This window comes from Suncus etruscus, chromosome 18 (assembly GCF_024139225.1).
Source record: "Suncus etruscus isolate mSunEtr1 chromosome 18, mSunEtr1.pri.cur, whole genome shotgun sequence".
Lineage (NCBI taxonomy): Eukaryota > Metazoa > Chordata > Mammalia > Eulipotyphla > Soricidae > Suncus > Suncus etruscus.
Genome location: NC_064865.1, coordinates 37,229,897 through 37,249,530, shown reverse-complemented (window position 1 = coordinate 37,249,530; position 19,634 = coordinate 37,229,897). Strand labels below are relative to the sequence as shown.

Sequence of the window (19,634 nt, the reverse complement as noted above, 5' to 3'; positions counted from 1 at the left end):
CCTGAAAAAATTTAAATATGATCCAGCAATCACATTTTAATTCTACCATAAAAAATACAAAATTAAGAATAAATAAGGAAAGAAAGGAACGAGGGAGGTAAGGAGGATGGGGGAGAGAGAAGAAGGAAGGAAGCAAGAAAGGAGAGTCTTGAGAGCTATCAGTTTGCCTATATTCACAGCCTCATTATTCCAAATAACCAGAAAAGTAGAAGCCAAGTGTCCAGTAATGAATAAATGAATAAGTAAATATAAATAAATCATTATTGTTTTAATTTTATTGTAATAAAAACAAATACAATTATTTTGGGAAAAAGAATAAACCATGAAAGTTATCTTAGTGTCTTTGTTGGCATAGGGTTAAGAAATGAATGAAGGAGAGCCAGAGCAATAGTCAGCAGGCAGGGTATTCTGCCTTGCATGTGGTTGACATGAGTTCAATCCCTGTTACCCTATATGTCCCCTGAGCACCACCTGGAGTGATCTCTGAGCTCAGAGCCAGGAGTTGGCCCTGAGCACTGCTTGGAGCTGCCCCAAAACAAAACAAAACAAACAAAAAGAAATGAAAACTAACTCTACCACATAGAATATACTGTAAAACATTTGCTGCTGGAAAAAAAATGTCATTATTGTGACTTAAAAATTTAAGTCTCTTTTTCTCGCCATAGCAAGGAACCATCAGACCTTCCATTGGTCACACTTTCCATGAATTTCTCCCATTTCCTCCACAGGCTCTCCCATGACTTCCTTTATGCAGCAGTGGCAGTTTTATTATTTATCTAACCTTTGAGTTTAGGAATAATTTTTGGACATTTTACAGATGATAGACTGTAGTGGAAGCCTCATATCCTGGTGGGGGAATGCGAGTCTGGAAGCAATGCTGACACAGGAAATAATCCACACAAGGTTAGGGAGATAAAACAGATTCAGGAATTTCCACCAAAGGCTATCTGCAAGCAGGCAAGGGGTACAGGCAGGCAGACAGGCTAGCTGTGAGACCAAAACCACAAGAAATCTCTCTGACTCAAGGTTTTTATTGGGAAGAGTGGGATCACCTCCATATGTGGAGAACAGGAAGGGATAGTGGGCTAATCCAGAGGTACTTCCCGCTCAGGTGGGACAAGCACATGCAAAGAATTATTCTGAACAAAGAACCAGTTATTCCAACAATAAACACCCACAGTTTTAGAACTTTTATCTGCCCCCACAACATCCCAGTTTCTCATCACTATTCTTGTGCTCACAGTTGTCAATTCGAGAAGCCACACCATGCAGCCTAAAGAGAGAGTGGATTGGACCAAACCTATGATCCTGAGAGCCCTCTCAATGATTTTCCTGCTGAGTCTTCAAGCAGCTTGGGTCCTCAAAGGTGAGTGCACAGGAGGATGCAGGAGAGTCATTCTAATAGGGTGAGAGTTGGAGCAAGATTGTTACCTCTCCTGCAACCCTAGTGTTCTTTATCTGTGTTCTCTGAGGTGTGGGTTCTGTATACTGGAGTCTAGTGAAGTGCTAGGAGCAATCCTATGTTCCTCTCTCAAGACCTTTTTGTGTATTTCATGTACATGTACTTTCTTCTCTTAATATAGTGGGTTTTTTGTTTTTGTTTTGTTTTGTTTTTTGTTTTTGGGTCACACTGGCAGCCCTCAGTGGCTCTACACTCAGAAATCGCTCCTGGCAGGCTCAGGGGACCATATGGGATGCCAGGATTTGAACCATCATCCTTCTGCATGCAAGGCAAACATCTTGGCTCCATGACTCTCTCCTGACCCATTAAGATAGTGTTTTATGTTTTTGATGACTTTCTGATTGATCTTCAGGAGAAGAAATCTGGGGGTCTACTGCTTCACTGAGAAGTCTAGATATCAGATAGCTACAAGAACTTGGCTAGGGGTTGTAACTCAGACTGAATGTCCTCTCGTCTCCTTATCTTGATCTTATGGAGAATGAAACCATTTATCTTCCATCCTCAAATCTACATCTCCTTCCATGCCTCTTTATTTAAAAATTTTTAGTTAATGGAATCAAGCTGATTGCATTGGTCAGTTTAAGAATAAGAAAATTACCCAGGAAGTCTCCATCTCTCTTATTCCTACCTCACCCAGAAATTCCTTTGACTATAATTCAGTTTACTCTTCTTCTTTTTCACCTATGAGTCCATTTCCACTCTCTTTTGCTTCAAACTCAACTTTTCTTCTATTCTTTATTTTGAGTTACCATACCCTTCAGGTCTTAATCCTGGCTCTGCATTTAGGATTAGTTCTGGCAGTGCTTGGGGGGCCATTATGACATGCTGGGGATTGACCTGGGTAAGTGGATGCCTTAGTCACTGTACTATCTCTCTCCAGGTCTTAAGATCAACTAATCTTGCCTATAAATTACCAGGGGTGGCGAACAAGTTTGACACAAAGAGCCAAAATTTTAAACTGTGAGAGTCAGAAAGCCACACCACGCAGTGACCTGCCAAAACAGATAAACACTCACACAAAAGCATATAATTTTAACACTAATATATTAAATACATATTGCATTTTGCCATTTTGAGTGAGGGTAAAAATCCTGTTCGCTACCCCTGAATTAGCCCATCTGGGAGGAGGGTAGAATGTCTTCTGCAATTTTTCCTGCACAGAGCTGCTAATTTCCTAAATTGCAAGTTTTTTATTCATGACCCATTTAAATTCCTTCAACAAATAAAAATACATAATTTGTTCAGCACAAATATATTTTAGAGAAATATATTATGAAATATATTTTCAATGAATATATATAGTGAGTTATACAGTGAAGCATCATACCCCATTTCATTCAATCAATCACAGTTGCCACATGTAGTATCTCACTACAAATATATTTAAAAAATCTTGGGCCAGATAGTGTGAGGACTAAGAGGTTATGAATTTTGCTTTTTCACTTGAGTTTGATTTCAGGTTCCTTTATTGATTTCTCTTGAATTTCAATATAGCATTCAACCCGCCAGCTTTAAATGTAAATATATGATTTAATCTTACTCCTGTCTATCTCTTCATATCCTGTTACCATTCCACTGAAGTTAGATGCAGCTATAGTGAAGAATATGACAAAAATGTCATAGGCCATGTCTAGACTCTGGCTTGTTTTACTTTTTCTTTTTTAAGTTTTTATATTTTTGTTCACACACACCAATAGTACTCAAAACAAACAAACAAAAAACAAAAAACCTCTTGACACGGTGATCTAGCCTGGAGAAAACTTCATGTGTTCTTGAGAAAAATGACTATCTTCTGTTGTTAGAACTTTATATGTTTATATGTACAGTTGGTCTGTAATATTGTTGAAGTTACCATTTCCCTGTTGATTATATATTTGTCTAGTTGCCCTGTCTGCTAATGAATGAGGGGGACACTTTAATTGTATTGCTATTTATTCCTTCATATCTGTTCAAATTGTCTTTTGTGTATGTTTAAGAGATCAGAAGCTTGGTGCAGCTAACAATGTTTATACATAGCATATCTTCTATATACATATATATATTTTATCTTCTATATATACATAGTATACCAACGTTTGTACATAGTATATCTTCTTGGTGTATTGATCCTTTGTATAATTTTTAATATTCTTTTTAGTCTATTGTAAAAAGTCCTCTTTTTCATTTAAAATGTGTTTGGCCTATTGGGTTGAGCCAATCCTGCTCTTTGTTCTCACTTGTATGGTTTGAATGTTACCTCCTCTCAATTTCAGTCTATACATGTTCTTAGATCTGAAATTAACCTTTTATAAACAGCATAATTTGATTCTGTACCTTGTCATTCATCCAATAGGAATCATTTGATTGGGGAGTTTAATCTATTGGCATTTTTCTTTCTTTTTTAATATAATACTGTGATTTACCAAGTTGTTTAGAATAGTTGTCTCAGGAATTTAATGTATTAACACCAATCCCACTCCCAATGGGATTTTTTCCCCTCCACCAATATCCCCAGTTTCCCACTTAACACCCTAGCCTGCCCCCTTGCAGAAACAAGTTTACTTCCTGTTATTTGTTATAACATAAAGACAAATGGAATTATCAAAGCATAGATCAACAAAAGACAATTTGTGATATTTCACAAATAGTATTACTAAAGTCATTTACTGATCTGATTGGTGCTAGCTGCATCTTCTGTGTTATTGTTTAAGCTCATTGGGTGTGAGAGAGTTTTCTGTGCAATTTTCCCATCAGATTTGCTATGATGCCCAGTAGAATAATTATTTGAGGGTATTTTTCTGCCACATATGTGACCACATAGTCTGGGAGCCAGAGAGCTGGAATGAATGTTTTGGTGGCTTGGCAGTTCGATGAAGTTCAGTTGTGGAGTTGGGCCTTTCGATGTCAGAGGGTAACAGATGTGGCTGCCTTCAGGGAGAAAGGAAAATCTGCTTGTCCCTATTCTGAGGAGGCCCCAGAGTTGTCAACCTGAACCAGTCTATGTGAGAAGATGGGCAGCATCGTTTTCTTTTTGTAGTTAGTTGAGGCTAATTTCTTTATATTTAAAGTCATTACCCATAAAAATAACTTTCTTTTCTTTTTCCATTCCTTTCCTTTCCTTCCCTTCCCTTCCCTTCCCTTCCCTTTCCCTTTCCCCTTCCCTTTCTCCTTCCCTTTCCTCTTCCCTTTCCCCTTCCTTTTCCCCTTCCCTTTCCCCTTCCCTTCCCTTTCCCTGTCCCTTTCCCTTTCCGTCCCTTTCCTCCCCTTCCCTTTCCCTTCCCCTTCCCCTTTTCTGTCCCCTTCCCCTTCCTCTTTTCTGTCCCCTTCCCCTTCCTCTTTCTCTCCCCCTCCCCTTCCCCTTTCCCTTCTCCTTTCCCTCCCCCTCCCCTTCCCCTTTCCCTTCTCCTTTCCCTCCCCCTCCCCTTCCCCTTTCCCTTTTCCCCTTCCCCTTTTCCTTCCCCTTTCTCTCCCCCTCCCCCTTCCCTTCCCCTTTTCCTTTCTCTTCCCCTTCTCCTTCCCTTTCTCTTCCCCTTCCCCTTCCCTTTCTCTTCCCTTCCCCTTCCCTTCCCCTTCCCCTTCCCTTTCTCTTCCCTTTCCCTTTCTCTTCCCTTCCCTTTCCTTTTCCTTCCCTTTCCCTTCCCTTTCCCTTTCCTTTTCCTTTCCTTTCCCTTTCCCCTTCCCTTTTCCTTTCCCCTTCCCTTTTCCTTTCCCTTCCCCTTCCCTTTTCTTTCCCCTTCCCTTTCCCTTCCCCTTTCCTTTTCCCTTCCCTTTCCCTTCCTTTCCTTTCCTTCCTTTCCTTTCTCTTCCTTTCCCCTTCCTTCCCCTCCTTCCCTCCTTCCCTCCCTTCCCTTCCTTCCCTTCTCTCCCTTCCCTCCCTCCTTCCTTTCTTCCTCTCTTTCTTTTCTCTCTTCTTTATTTTCTTTCTCTCTTTCTCTCTTTCTTTCTCTCTTTCTCTTTCTTTCTCTCTTTCTTTCTCTCTTTCTTTCTCTTTTTCTTTCTTTCTTTCTTTCTTTCTTTCTTTCTTTCTTTCTTTCTTTCTTTCTTTCTTTCTTTCTTTCTTTCTTTCTTTCTTTCTTTCTTTCTTTCTTTCTTTCTTTCTTTCTTTCTTTCTTTCTTTCCTTCTTTCCTTCTTTCCTTCTTTCCTTCTTTCCTTCTTTCCTTCCTTCCTTCCTTCCTTCCTTCCTTCCTTCCTTCCTTCCTTCCTTCCTTCCTTCCTTCCTTCCTTCCTTCCTTCCTTCCTTCCTTCCTTCCTTCCTTCCTTCCTTCCTTCCTTCCTTCCTCCTCCTTCCTTCCCTCCCTCCCTCCCTCCCTCCCTCCTTCCTTCCTTCCTTTCTTTTTCTTTCTTCTCCTCTCTTTCTCTCTCTCCCTCTCTCTCTCCCTCTCCCTCTCTCCCTCTCCCCCTCTCCCTCTCTCCCTCTCCCCCTCTCTCTCACTCTTTCCCTCTCTCTCTCCCTCCCTCCCCCTCCTTCGCTCCCTCCCCCTCACTCGCTCTCTCGCCCTCCCCCTCCCTCCCCTCTCCCTCCCTCTCCCCCTCCCTCTCTCTCCCCCTCCCTCTCCCTCTCCCCCTCCCTCCCTCCCTCTCTCTCCCTCCCCCTCCCTTCTCTCTCCCCCTCCCCTCTCTCTCCCCCTCCCTTCTCTCTCTCCCCCTCCCCTCTCTCTCTCCCCCTCCCCTCTCTCTCTCCCCCTCCTCTCTCTCTCTCCCCCTCCCCTCTCTCTCCCCCTCCCCTCTCTCTCCCCCTTCCCTCTCTCCCCCCTCTCTCTCCCCCTCCTTCCTCTCTCTCCCCCTCCCCCCTCTCTCCCCTCCCCCCTCTCTCTCCCGCTCCCCCCCTCTCCCGCTCCCCCCTCTCTCCTCCTCCCCCCTCTCCCTCTCCCCCTCCCCCTTCTCTCCCCCTCCCCCTCTCTCCCCCCTCCCCTCTCTCCCCCTCCCCTCTCTCTCCCCCACCCCTCTCTCTCCCCCTCCCCTCTCTCTCCCCCCTCCCTCTCTCTCTCCCTCCCTCTCTCCCCCTCTCTCTCCCTCCCTCTCTCCCCCTCTCTCTCTCCCTCCCTCTCTCCCTCTCTCTCTCCCTCTCTCTCCCTCTCTCTCCCTCCCTCCCTCCCTCTCTCCCTCCTTCTCCCTCCCTCCTTCCCTCCCTCCCTCCCTCCTTTCTTCAGACTGTACTCAGCCCTGGTTGGCCACATGCAAAGGCAGCAGCATGCTCTCTATAAACTATCACTAAATACCTCAAATGCATTCTTCTTATAATCTTGTTCTTAATAACTCACGTTTGTCTCTTTTTTTTTTTTTTGTCTTATCTTCTTTTCTGAAGGCGATTCTTCTGTGTTTTAACAGAAGAGGATCTTGGTTACCCTTGGGGAAAAACACTCCTTTTCACTGTTAATGGCCAGGCACAGGATGGGTTGCTGCTTGGTGAGCTGCTATAACAGAGAAGGCTAGAGAGGTCTGGAAGTCTTTCCACTCCTTCACATTTTATTCTAAACTGAAGAAATTTAATATTTTCACTGATTTAATTAATGGTGGTTTCTTTTATTTCTTATATATAACTAACTAATGCTGAGGAACAATATATTCAGTCCCACAGATATTTTACATTCATCAACACTTATTTAAAACAATGAAAATGATAAGTTCAAAAGAAAGCTCAGAACCGTTGTCTGTCTAAATGATATGCCTAAAATAAAATATAAACAATGGATTTGTCTTAAAGTTAAAAATAAAATTTTATTTTATTGAAATTTATTTAAAAATCATTAAAAATAAAAAATAAAAAAATAAAAATAAAAAATCATTAAAAATAAAGACGGGGCCAGAGAGATAGCATGGAGGTAAGGCATTTGCCTTGCATGCAGAAGGAGGTGGTTCGAATCCCGGCATCCCATATCCCATATCCCCGAGCCAGCCAGGAGTGATTTCTGAGCATAGAGCCAAGAGTAACTCCTGAGCACTGCTGGGTGTGACCCAAAAGCCAAAAAATAAAATAAAACAATCAAAGACATCAGTTTTCTTTTTTTATTTTTATTTTTAGGAGCCATACCTGCTGTCACTCAGGGGTTACTCACAGGATTGGGGGACTTTATATGGGATGCCAGGACCAAACTCACTGTATACAATCTGCAAGGCAAACATCCTACCCACTGTACCATGGCTCCAGTCTAAGACATTAAGGTTTTTTTTTTTTGGTTCTTGGGTCACACCCAGCAGTGCTCAGGGATGCTGGGATTCAAACCACCAACCTTCTGCATGCAAGGCAAACACCCTACCTCCTTGCTATCTCTCTGGCCCCAGCATCTTGAACTTTCATAAATATTACTAACAATATTGATAAGCATTATTTATTGAGAACTTACAAATATATGAGGCACTGTTCTAAATAATTCATACACATTTATAGGTATTACTCATTTTCCTTTTTACAATAATCCTATAAAGCAAATTCATAGCATATTATTTCATAAATAAAGAAAGTCAGAGAAATTAATTTGCTCAAGATCACACAATTGGTCAATAGCAATTTTTTCTCCCTGCAAAATTCTCAGAATTATTCTTGGATTACAGATGTAAAATTGTTTTAAAGGTCATAAAAAGTTTGGGGGATTTAATGTCTTACTATTTAACAAAAAAGAGAAGAAGAAAGAAAACTGAAGACAAAAAGAAATGTTTTAAGTCTCTTAAAATCTTAATGTCTTGTGGGGCCGGAGAGATAGCATGGAGATAGCCTGCCAGGAGCGATTTCTGAGCGTAGAGCCAGGAGTAACCCCTGAGCGTTGCCAGGTGTGATCCAAAAACCAAAAAAAAAAAAAAAGGGGCCGGAGAGATAGCATGGAGGTAAGGCGTTTGCCTTTCATACAGAAGGTCATCGGTTCGAATCCCGGCGTCCCATATGGTCCCCCGTGCCTGCCAGGAGCAATTTCTGAGCATGGAATCAGGAGTAACCCCTGAGCACTGCCAGGTGTGACCCAAAAAAGCCACAAAAAAAAAAAGTTCAAGATGCTCAAGTGCCCCCAAAAGAAAACAAATTTACTTTTGTTTGTTTGTTTGTTTTTTGGGCCACACCTGGTGAAGCTCAGGGGTTACTCCTGGCTATGTGCTCAGAAATCATCCCTGGCTTGGGGGACCATATGGGATGCTGGTGATCGAACCGTGGTCCTTCCTATGTTAGCACATGCAAGGCAGACGCCAGCCCTACCACCTGCGCTACCGCTCTGGCTCCCAAATTAACTTATTTTTTTTGAGGGGGGTTATCAAACCGGCAGCGCTCAGGGGTTACTCCTGGCTCTACTCTCAGAAATCGCTCCTGGCAGGCTCTGGGGACTATATGGGATGCCGGGATTTGAACCACCATCCTTCTGCATGCAGGGCAAATGCCTTACCTCCATACTATCCCTCCAGCCCCCCAAATTAACTTCTTGATTGTACTAACTTCTCTCTTTCTCTAATATCTTTTTGTTGTTGTTGCTGTTGTTTGTTGCTCCCCACACCTACAATGCTCAGGGGTTACTCCTGGCTCTGCATTCAGAAAGTTCTCCTGGTGGGCTCAATCAGGGAACTTATATGGGATGCCAGGATCAAACCCAGGTTGACTGTGCACAAGGCAGACACCTTACACACTGTGTTATTGTTCTGACCCCCATGGCAGCTTTTTAAAGTAATTTTTCATCTCCTATCACTTTGGCTCTCTCTCGGTCTTTTTGTTGCTATCTTCTTTGTATTATCTCCTTTCTTTAATCTTTTTTGGGGGGGCACACCCTGTGACGCTCAGTGGTTACTCCTAGCTATGTGCTCAGAAATTGCTCCTGACTTGGGTGGCCATATGGGATGCCAGGGATCAAACCGAGGTCCGTCCTGAGTCAGTCCTGAGTTGCCTGAGTCAAGGCAAACACACTACTGCTGCGCTATCACTCTGGCCCTTTAACTCCTTTCTTGGTTGTACTGTTGCTTCTTCACTTTGACTTCTCTTTGACTTTTTTCTGCTGCCTTTTTATATTAATATTACTCATTTTCCTGTCAACTTCCACATATATTCATAGTTATATCTAATTGTCTTTCTCTATTCGTGCAGCAGATCATGTATCAACTTATGCTATGTTTGTACAGACGTATCAAAATTCAGGAGAAATTATGTTTCAATTCGATGATGACGAGATGTTTTATATGAAGATGAGAAAGATGAAGATGGTGTGGAACGCGCAGGACTTCGCCAAACCCTTCTCTCTTGAGATTGAGACTGGCACAAACAACTTGTATAGAATGATGGTCAAATTGCAAGAAATTATCCAACGCTCCAATAAGACCCAAGCCAAGAGTGGTACTGTCCATCTTTGCTGCTTCTTTTTATGTCCATCTAGAAAGGGATGGGAGGTTTTTCCTTCTACACCCTAAAGTAGAGGAAACCAAGATGCTCACTTCTCTCTTCCCTGAGGAGTCACGAATTTAGTCCAGTCACTTCCTTCTTACTGCAGACAGGTTAAGCTGTGTGAACTTGATCAGTAGAATAAGGCTCTTGCTTCTGAGTCAGTAATCTAAAGTTATCCTAGGACTTGAGGTAGTTTACACTTCCAAGGGAGAAGCTTTTGCATTGGGTTCAGAGCAGGGGACTTACCAGATCCTGTCTCCTCGCAGAACCTCCCATAGTGGCTGTGTATCCCAAGAATCCTGTGGAGCTGGGCCAGCCTAATACTCTCATCTGCCATGTTGACCAGTTTTTCCCACCAATACTCAATGTCTCGTGGTTTCGAAATGGAGAGCAAGTCACTGAAGATACTTCTGAGAGCCTCTTCCTGCCCAGTCCAGAGAACTTGTTCAATAAGTATTACTACTTAAACTTCGTGCCCTCAACTGAGGACGTCTATTACTGCAAGGTGGAACACTGGGGACTGGACAAGCCTCTCCTCAGGCACTGGGGTACAGTCTTCCTTCCCTCCATAACCTCCCTGGAGTCTTCTAACTTCAGAAGTTGCCCTTCTTTACTAATATTTCCTACTGTTCAAGTCTCGGTCTTTTCCTTATCCCAATCTATCATCAAATGGTGTGTGACCTTTAATCCCCACACACCTTGCCCCATCTCTCCTTGTACTTTCTAACCCTGTTTCTTCATTTTTTCCCCCTAGAGGCCCTGAAAGCAGAACAATTGCCGGAGACAATAGAGAATGTGGTCTGTGTCGCAGGCCTAGTAGGGGGCTTGGTGTGTTCCATCGTCGGTGTCATCCTCATCAAAGAGTCTTGGAGTTCCCATCCTAAAAACTGAGCGTGAGGGTTTCTGTGAGTTTTTTGGAATTGAGATCTTAAAATATAGTCAGAAGAAAAGACAAAGGAGCTTTTGATCTGTAATTAGAAGGGAGGGGAGAGGTATTCCTCAGTAAATGAATGTTTAATGGCATATGTTTAAAATGCATTGAGCAGGCCCGGAGAGATAGCACAGTGGCGTTTGCCTTGCAAGCAGCCGATCCAGGACCTAAGGTGGTTGGTTTGAATCCCAGTGTCCCATATGGTCCCCCGTGCCTGCTAGGAGCTATTTCTGAGCAGACAGACAGGAGTAACCCCTGAGCACTGCCGGGTGTGGCCCAAAAACCAAAAAAAAAAAAAAAAAAAAAAAAAAAAAAGCATTGGGCTTGGGGCTGGAGCAATAGCAGAGTAGGGCAAGAGGCTGACCCAGGATGAACCTGGGTTTGATCCCAGCATCCCATATGGCCTCCCGAGCCTGCCAGGAGTGATTTCTGAATGCAGAGCCAGGAGTAAGTGCCGCCTCTTGCTGTGGTCCCTAAACAAACAAAACAAAACAAAACAAAATAAAAAAGGTATTGGTAATTTTTTTTATCAGTGTTTACTGTGCTCAGACATTTGTTTTAGAACTTACATGAACTCATTCATTCTTACAAATCATCTTTGAGGTAGGTATTCATATTTATCACTATTTTCTACAAAAGCTATGTAAGTCACAGAAATAGTAATTTGACCAAAAATTGCACAGAGATCCTGTGGTACAGCTTCATCAAAGAAGTTTGGATACAAGATTGACTGCTCTACCACAGTTACAGATACTATTTTATAGAGAACAGACCAAGGTGAAACTCTCACAGTGCTCTTAGTCTAATAGTGGAACTAGATGACATATCCCTATATAATTATAGCAGAATGATAGGTAAAGTTTACTTTTATTTCTAATTGGATTCATGGGCCTTATGAAAAAGGAATCGTATATTTGATATGTTTATTTGATATGTTTATCATATCAAATGTTTATATGTTTATAGTCGTATTTGATATGTTTATGTGATTTGCAATCATGTTTCTTTTAGATGATGATATTGTTTACTGATGATGGTAGTAGTAATCTCTGATAGACCTAGGGTATGGAATGTCAATCATGCTATTCTTTGTACCTCTAAGATCTCTCTCTCTCTCTCTCTCTCTCTCTTTTTGTGAGGTAAATAGGCTTTCTTTTTAAGGGGGATCCACACCTGGCAGTGTCCAGGGCTCACTCTTGGACCTGTGCTCAGGGTTTGCTTTTGGCGGGCTATGGAAACCATATGGGATGGAATGCTGGATGGAACCTGGGCTACCTGCATGCAAGGCAAAAGTTCTTTGTCCTATCATGCTGTCCCTGCTGGTAAAATAATTCTATATAGAAAATTTTACTTAAAGAAATTTATGAGGGGCCGGAGAGATAGCATGGAGGTAAGGCGTTTGCCTCTCATGCAGGAGGTCATCGGTTCGAATCCCGGCGTCCCATATATGGTCCTCCCGTGCCTGCCAGGAGCAATTTCTGAGCCTGGAGCCAGGAATAACCCCTGAGCACTGCCGGGTGTGACCCAAAAACCACAAAAAAAAAAAAAAAAAAAAAAAGAAATTTATGGGAGAGATAGAGATATTGGTTCAAGAGAGACTTCTCCAGAAGTCTTCTCCAGAGGGGGAAAAAAGCCCAGTACATGGATCAAGTTAATTAAAACTTTTTTGTTTTAGTTTGGGGGCCACAGCTAGAGGTTTTCCAGGCTTATTCCTGGCAGGGCTCAGGGAACCATATATGATGCTGAGAGTTGAACCTGGGTCAGCTGTGTGCATGGCAAGTGCTCTACCCATTGGGTATCTCTCTGGCCCACACCTCAGATTAAAATAGGGGTTGATCTCCACCCTGGAGTTCAGATGCCTTTACAAAGGGTTTTTAGAAGAGTTTCTTCCCAACTGCTTTGGCCTCGAATTCTCTGTATACAGAAGTTAATCTGGGTATTGTCATATGAAAAAAAATGTCTTGAACTCCTAATGGTCCTTTCATATTCTTTATTTGGGGGGGGGGTTGGGCCACACCCAGTGATGCTCAGGGGTTACTCCTGGCTTGGGAGATGCCAGGGGTTGAACCAGGTTCGTCCTGGGTGAGCTGCGTACAAGGCCAATGCCCTACTGCTGTGGTATCGCTCTGGCTCCTTTTGATATTCTTATCATAGCCTTCAGGTTTCCTTAAAGTTTCTCTTTTTCTGTGTAAATCCACCCTTCTCTGAGTGATCTCAGTCCCTGCATATGGGAGATTGCTTAGGTTATTTCTGACTGCACTCAGGAATCACTCTTTGTGGACTCAGGAACCCATATGGAACCCTCAGGATCAAACCAGGTTAGCCTCGTGCAAGCACCCTACCTGCTGTATAATCACTCTGGCCCAAAACAAAAACTTTAATAAACTAGTAATAGTGAAAGCAATTTAAATAGAGTGATGTTGTGTCACCTTAAAACATACAAGCACTTGTACTTCTCCTAAGCAATGTTACCACGAAGATTTTAAGATATTTTAAAGGGGACTGGAGAAATAGCATGGAGGTAAGGCGTTTTCCTTGCATGCAGAAGGACGGTGGTTTGAATCCCAGCATCCCATAAGGTCCCCCGTGCTTGTTAGGTGTGATTTCTGAGCGTAGAGCCAGGAGTAACCCCTGAGTGCTGCTGGGTGTGACCCAAAAACTAAAAAAAAAAGTTATTTAAGGGTACTATACTTGGTGATACTCAGGGGTTATCTTGAGTGTGGCCCCAAAATTAGCAAAACATTTTTGTATTTCATCTAATCACAATTTTTGCATTGCTTCTCCTTCCTATTCCTCTTCCCCTTCCCCCTCCCCCTTTTCCCTCTTCCCCTTCCCCCTCCCCCTTTTCCCTCCTCTCCCTCTTCCTTCTCCTCCTCCTTCTCCTTCTCCTCCTCCTTCTCCTCCTCCTTCTCCTTCTCCTCCTCCTCCTCTTTCCTCCTCCTCCTCCTCCTCTTTCCTCCTCCTCCTCCTCCTCCTCCTCCTCCTCCTCCTCCTCCTCCTCCTCTTCTTCTTCTATTCTATTCATTTTGTGGGAAAGACACACCCAGAGGTGCTCAGTGGTTACTGCAAGCTCAGTGCTTCAGAACTGCTTCTGTTGGTGTGGTGCTCAGTGGGGACCAAGTGATGTGGGGAATTGAACCCATGCCTCTTCTGAGCAAAGCCTATCATCCAGACTATCTTTCTGGGCTCTTAGCATTGTTTCTCTTATTACTTTATATATTTATTTATTTATTTTGGGGGTTGGGACCACACCCGGTAGTGCTCAGGGGTTACTTTTGGCTCTGTGCTCAGGAAAGCGCTTCTGGCAAGTTCTGGGGGAACATATGCGATGCCAGGATCAAACCTGGGTCAGCTGTGTGCAATGCAAATGCCCTACAATCTGTGCTACAGTGCCAGCCCCTTGATTCTTGACTATATTTCTCTGGCAGATGCTGTGGTATTCAGGGCTAATGGAATTGGGGCTGATTAGGAAACAACCTGGGAGGTTATGTGCTTATGTGCTACAACAAATCCAAGTCAGAATTTCACAAATGCCTAATTTATGTGTCACCTCTATTGAGCCACATCCCACTCTTTTTAGAATTTATACCTCCTTGGGCCCGGAGAGATAGCACAGCGGCGTTTGCCTTGCAAGCAGCCGATCCAGGACCAAAGGTGGTTGGTTCGAATCCCGGTGTCCCATATGGTCCCCCGTGCCTGCCAGGAGCTATTTCTGAGCAGACAGCCAGGAGTAACCCCTGAGCACCGCCGGGTGTGACCCCCCCCCCCAAAAAAAAAAAAAACAAAACAAAACAAGAATTTATACCTCCTCCTCCTCCTCCCCCCCCCTTCTTCGTTGTCATTTCTGGGTCACACTCAGTGGCGCTCAGGGGCTACTCCTGCCTCTGTGCTCAGAAATCGTTCCTGGCAAACTTGGGGGACCATATGGGATGCTGGGATTTGAACCACCATCCATCCAAAATTGGCTGCATGCAAGGCAAATGCCCTACCGCTGTGCTATCCCTCTGGCCCCTAGAATTTATATTCTTTTTATAATATTCAAGTTAAGAGTTTAATTGAGCATGATAATCCTTTAAAAAATTCTCAGTGGATAGGACATTTGCCTTGCATGCCAACCTGGGTTTGATCCCCAGCATTCCATAGACTGAAAAAAAAAAAAAAAAAAAGGAAAAGGAAAAGAAAAAGAATGAATTTTTTTGAACCACAGCTGGTGGCTCTCAGGGGTTCTCCTGGCTATGCACTCAGAAATCGCTCCTGGCTTGGGGGACCATATGGGATGCCGGGGTCTGTCCTAGGCTAGCGCTGGCAAGGCAGACACCGCTCCAGCCTCAAGAAATATTATTTTTTAAAAACAAGAGAAAAAAGAAGTATAGTAGCAAGCACATTTGTGAAAATTATATCTCCAATGAAGTCTTTAATATAATGGCAGGCGGTTTAGTAAGCTCTTGTTAGCTGTCCATTCTGTTAAATTGGCATGTTCCTATAGGGATGACAGTATCAAGTAAATGAAGTTGTCCAGAAATTCAAAGCACCATTAATGATACTGTGACTTTTAGAAGCATGTACTCTGGTGCTAGGCCTCCTGAAGAAAGAAAGATATGGGCATGAGCGCCTCATTCACTCCAAAAAGCCTTGGTGATATCAGCACAAATACCGGTATACCTGAAGTTTCATCATATTAGTGTCTCTGAAGAGAATTGTAGAAGGGTACTGCGGCAAGGCCACAGGTGATAGATGTAACAGGCATAGCTCAGCAGAGTAGGTATTTGGTTTGCCCTCTCCTCACAAGATTTCCATCTTTAGTCGCTGGCATACCCCTGATTTTTCATGGCTTGGTTTATTTGTCCTAATCTTTACATGATGCAGGCTTTGCTTACTTTTTTTCCTTTTGGGACACACTTGCCATGCTGGGGAAGCACATATGTGCACTGAGAATTGAACTTGGGTTGACCATGTACAAGGCAAATGCCTTACCCACTGTAGTATTTCTCTGGTCCCAAATTCTGGCTTTTCCACTGTCTCAAATTTATTTGGGGTCTCAAACTTATTTAATCAGTGTATTCCTTTTATTATTTCCATTTGTCTAAGCATGATTTTTTGAATTGGACTGTTGAATAATTTGTGGTTAATTATAACTATTACATAATATTATTAAACTTTAAAAATAAACTTTATTTAGGGCCAGAGAGATAGTTATTTATCTATTTAGTTACCTATTTATTTCCCTTAGTTCTCTAATTCTTTTTTTTTTTTTTTTTTGGGTCACACCCGGCAGTGCTCAGGGGTTACTCCTGGCTGTCTGCTCAGAAATAGCTCCTGGCAGGCACGGGGGACCATATGGGACACTGGGATTTGAACCAACCACCTTTGGTTCTGGATCGGCTGCTTGCAAGGCAAACGCCGCTGTGCTATCTCTCCGGGCCCAGTTCTCTAATTCTTAGCAAACATAGAATGCTATTATAGTCAGAGTCAAACAGTATTTGGTATTTCCTGGGGAGCTTCTTTCACATGGTAATATGTATTAATGTTTCCTGCATGTCTTTTCGTGGTAGACATGATAGGTTCTAATGATATTACTTTGCTTGGATGTACCAGTTTATTCATTTATCTACTGAAGAGCATCTTGGTTGTTTCTAAAATCTGCTATAAATATGTGTATTTAGGTTGTTTTGTGGACATAGGCTTCAATTTCTTTCTTTTTTTTTTTTTTTAGGCTTCAATTTCTTTTAAAAAATACCAAGAACCATGATTGCTAAGTCATGTAGTAAGGATATGTTTAGTTTTATAAGATACTATCAAACTGTCTCTAAACTGTAGAATTTTACATTTTTAGGAATGAATGAAAGTTTTTATTGCTCTATATTCTTACCAGCATATAGTGATATCAATGTTTTATATTTTTTTAGTCATTCCACCAGGTTGTTCTTGTTTTCTCTTTAAATTAAAATTTTCTAATAGCATCTCTATAACATATATCTTTTCATGTGAATATTTATTGTCAATATATTTTCCATGGTGACATGTCTGTTCAAGACTTTACCCATTTATTATTGGATTGTTAAAGTTCTCACTATTAGTATTTAAGAATTGTATATTTTAGGGCCTGGAGAGATAGCACAGCTGCGTTTGCCTTGCAAGCAGCCGATCCAGGACCAAAGGTGGTTGGTTCGAATCCCGGTGTCCCATATGGTCCCCCGTGCCTGCCAGGAGCTACTTCTGAGCACCGCCGGGTGTGGCCCAAAAACAAAAACAAAAACAAAGAATTGTATATTTTAGATGGTATCTGATAAAGACATAAGACATATCATAAAAGACTTATATAAAATATACAATATACAAAAAACAGCTTGTCTTCTCATTCCATTGACATTCTCTTTCACAAAGAAATCTTTTGAATAAAGTCCATCATATTGTTTATTTGCTAAATCATACTTTTGGCATTATATTTATATTGCCAACACCATACTCAAAGTCACCTAGGTTGTTTCCTATAATCTTCTATGAGTTTTATAGTATTTCATTTTAAATTTATGACTATCTATTTTGATGATTATATATATATAAAACTCTGGAAGGTATGGGTGAGCATGAGATTTTCCAAGGAGGCTATTTAGAATGAGAAGAACTGAATGAAGAGGACACTGGTGAATGCCAGACTTTAAGAGAAAGTATAGAATGAAGTATTGGAATGAAGAAAGTAAGACATTTGCCTTGGATGAAAAATTGAGGGCCACTAAAAATTCAGTAATAATTACAAATTATATTTAGTGAGAATATTTAAAAATAACAAAGATTCCATGCTTAGCAAAATGTCAAAATGAACTACATAGAAGATGGAGAAAAGGGAGAGTAGCAGAAGAATTAAAAGATTATAAATCAAGGGAATAAAGAATTTCAGGAGGGAAGGAAGCAAAGAATAAGATCAGATGCTCAGAGAAGAGGTCAGGTACACACCCATTTTTTAAATTCTTTCAGAGTAGTTTTACATGGTATGACCAAGTAGCTTTTAATTTTTTTTTTTTTGCTATTATTTCAGAGTTGAGCTTTTCTCTGGTCTTAATAAGGTAAATTCTTCATTTGCTTTTTGTTTATTTGTTTGTTTTTGTTTTTGGTCCACACCCGGTGACACTCAGGGGTTACTCCTGGCTATGAGCTCAGAAATCACTCCTGGCTTGGTGGACCATATGGAACGCGGGGGGGGGGGGTGTGTGTGTGTGTGTCAAACTGTGGTCCGTCTTAGGTTAGCACATGCAAGGCAAATGCCCTACCACTTGCGCCACTGCTCCAGTCCCAGTAACTTTATTTATTAGAATGTTTTGGAGAATCAAAAAATATCAAGCGGGTAAAATTCAACCATTTTAAGATATTCTTGACTTCTCATTGCTATAATACAGGACATGTTCAGGGAAAGGCACCTTCTCTCTGTGGCCTGTTCAGGACAGAAAAAGGGGGGATCAGATATTAAGGGAGTGGGAAAGAATGGATTTAGGATCCTGATGAGAGTAACCTAATCTTGCTACAGGTAAGGCAATCTCTATAAAAGAAGAAGATCTTGGAGAGAGCTGAATTCTACCTGTCCTGAAGACTCCAGTCTCATCTTCCCTTTTCACCTCCAATGTCTGTGCACCCCTTCAAGTCTGTTATTGCTGTTATTTTAGAGAGATTTCTCCTTAGTAAAGTCCTCACCATGTAAAGGTAATTAATAAACTTACTTTTTGTAGCAAAGTAATTTTGCTATATCGTGTGGAAATGACCCGATCCTTGGAATTCTCATTCCCTGGTCCTTTTTGTGGAGTCTACTACTGCATCTTTATATTTTACTAAAATCAAGAAATTCTTCAATACGTAAGTCAAAGGACTCAAATTCTTGTGGAAAATTAGGACCAAGTCACATATGATCAATATATTTTTTTTGTTTTTTCGGACCATACCCATTTGATGCTCAGGGGTTACTCCTGGCTAATCGCACAGAAATTGCCCCTGGCTTGGGGCTGCCGGGATTTGAACCGTGGTCCTTTCCTTGTCTAGCGCTTGCAAGGCAGACACCTTACCTCTAGTGCCACCTCACCGACCCCTATGATCAATATTTTAAGAAGACTTGCTTTCATCAGCAAGTAAGTGTAGATACTAAAGATTCTGACATCACCTGGAGACAATCTAGGAATATAATCTCACCCCTGGGTGCTTCCCTTAAAGTAGAGGGTGGGGTAGTAAAGGAAATTTGCTGTAGATGAAGTTGCAAGTTGGATGTGATTTGAAGACCTCAGTGATTAAATTCTCTGAAGCGAGAAGATTTGTTCTATGTGAATAGAGATTTCAAGCAGATCTGAAGTCCAGGTTTTCATTAAAGTACGCATGAACACTAAGATTCCTTCCTAGAGTTAGTGGCAGTCCTGTGTTCTGGAAGATTTTTTTTTTTCCTACATGCTAAATAGAGACAGAAAATTAAAAAAACTCACAATTTATTCTAATTTATATCTACTCTAATCACCCATGTGAGAAAGCTAAGGTCATTATCAGCAATGCTATTAATAAGGAAATAGAGAAGAAAAGAGGGAAGTGAAAAGAAGAAAAGCACCTCATTTGAGGAAGGAATTAGGCCCTTTATTAATTTTCTCTAGAAAATTATAAAGGTACTAGGGATTGCACATATTCTAAATGCAAGGTACAGTAGTTTCCTTAATTTTAAAATAAAGACTAAATTATTTGATTTTGGGGGGGCTAAGATCATGGAGAAGGATGCCAGGTGAATCATTCTGAATCCAAAATGGAACAAAACAGAAGTAACCAAAGGATTATAGGACCATCCCCACAGTCCCTGCTCCCAGTCCCCCTGTTGTCCCTTGCACATATAAAAGTCATGCATAGGGCCCGGAGAAATAGCACAATGGCGTTTGCCTTGCAAGCAGCT

The 19,634-nt window shown here is 41.8% G+C and overlaps 1 protein-coding gene across 1 annotated transcript; it reads left to right on the top strand.

Moving 5' to 3' along the window:
• Nucleotides 1–1,266: 1,266 nt before the first annotated feature.
• LOC125995812 (HLA class II histocompatibility antigen, DP alpha 1 chain-like) lies at nucleotides 1,267–10,683 on the top strand. Its single transcript, XM_049764794.1, has 4 exons — nucleotides 1,267–1,366; nucleotides 9,499–9,744; nucleotides 10,059–10,340; nucleotides 10,547–10,683. Exons 1-4 carry the CDS (start codon nucleotides 1,267–1,269, stop codon nucleotides 10,681–10,683), a joined length of 765 nt encoding a protein of 254 aa, XP_049620751.1.
• Nucleotides 10,684–19,634: the final 8,951 nt, after the last annotated feature.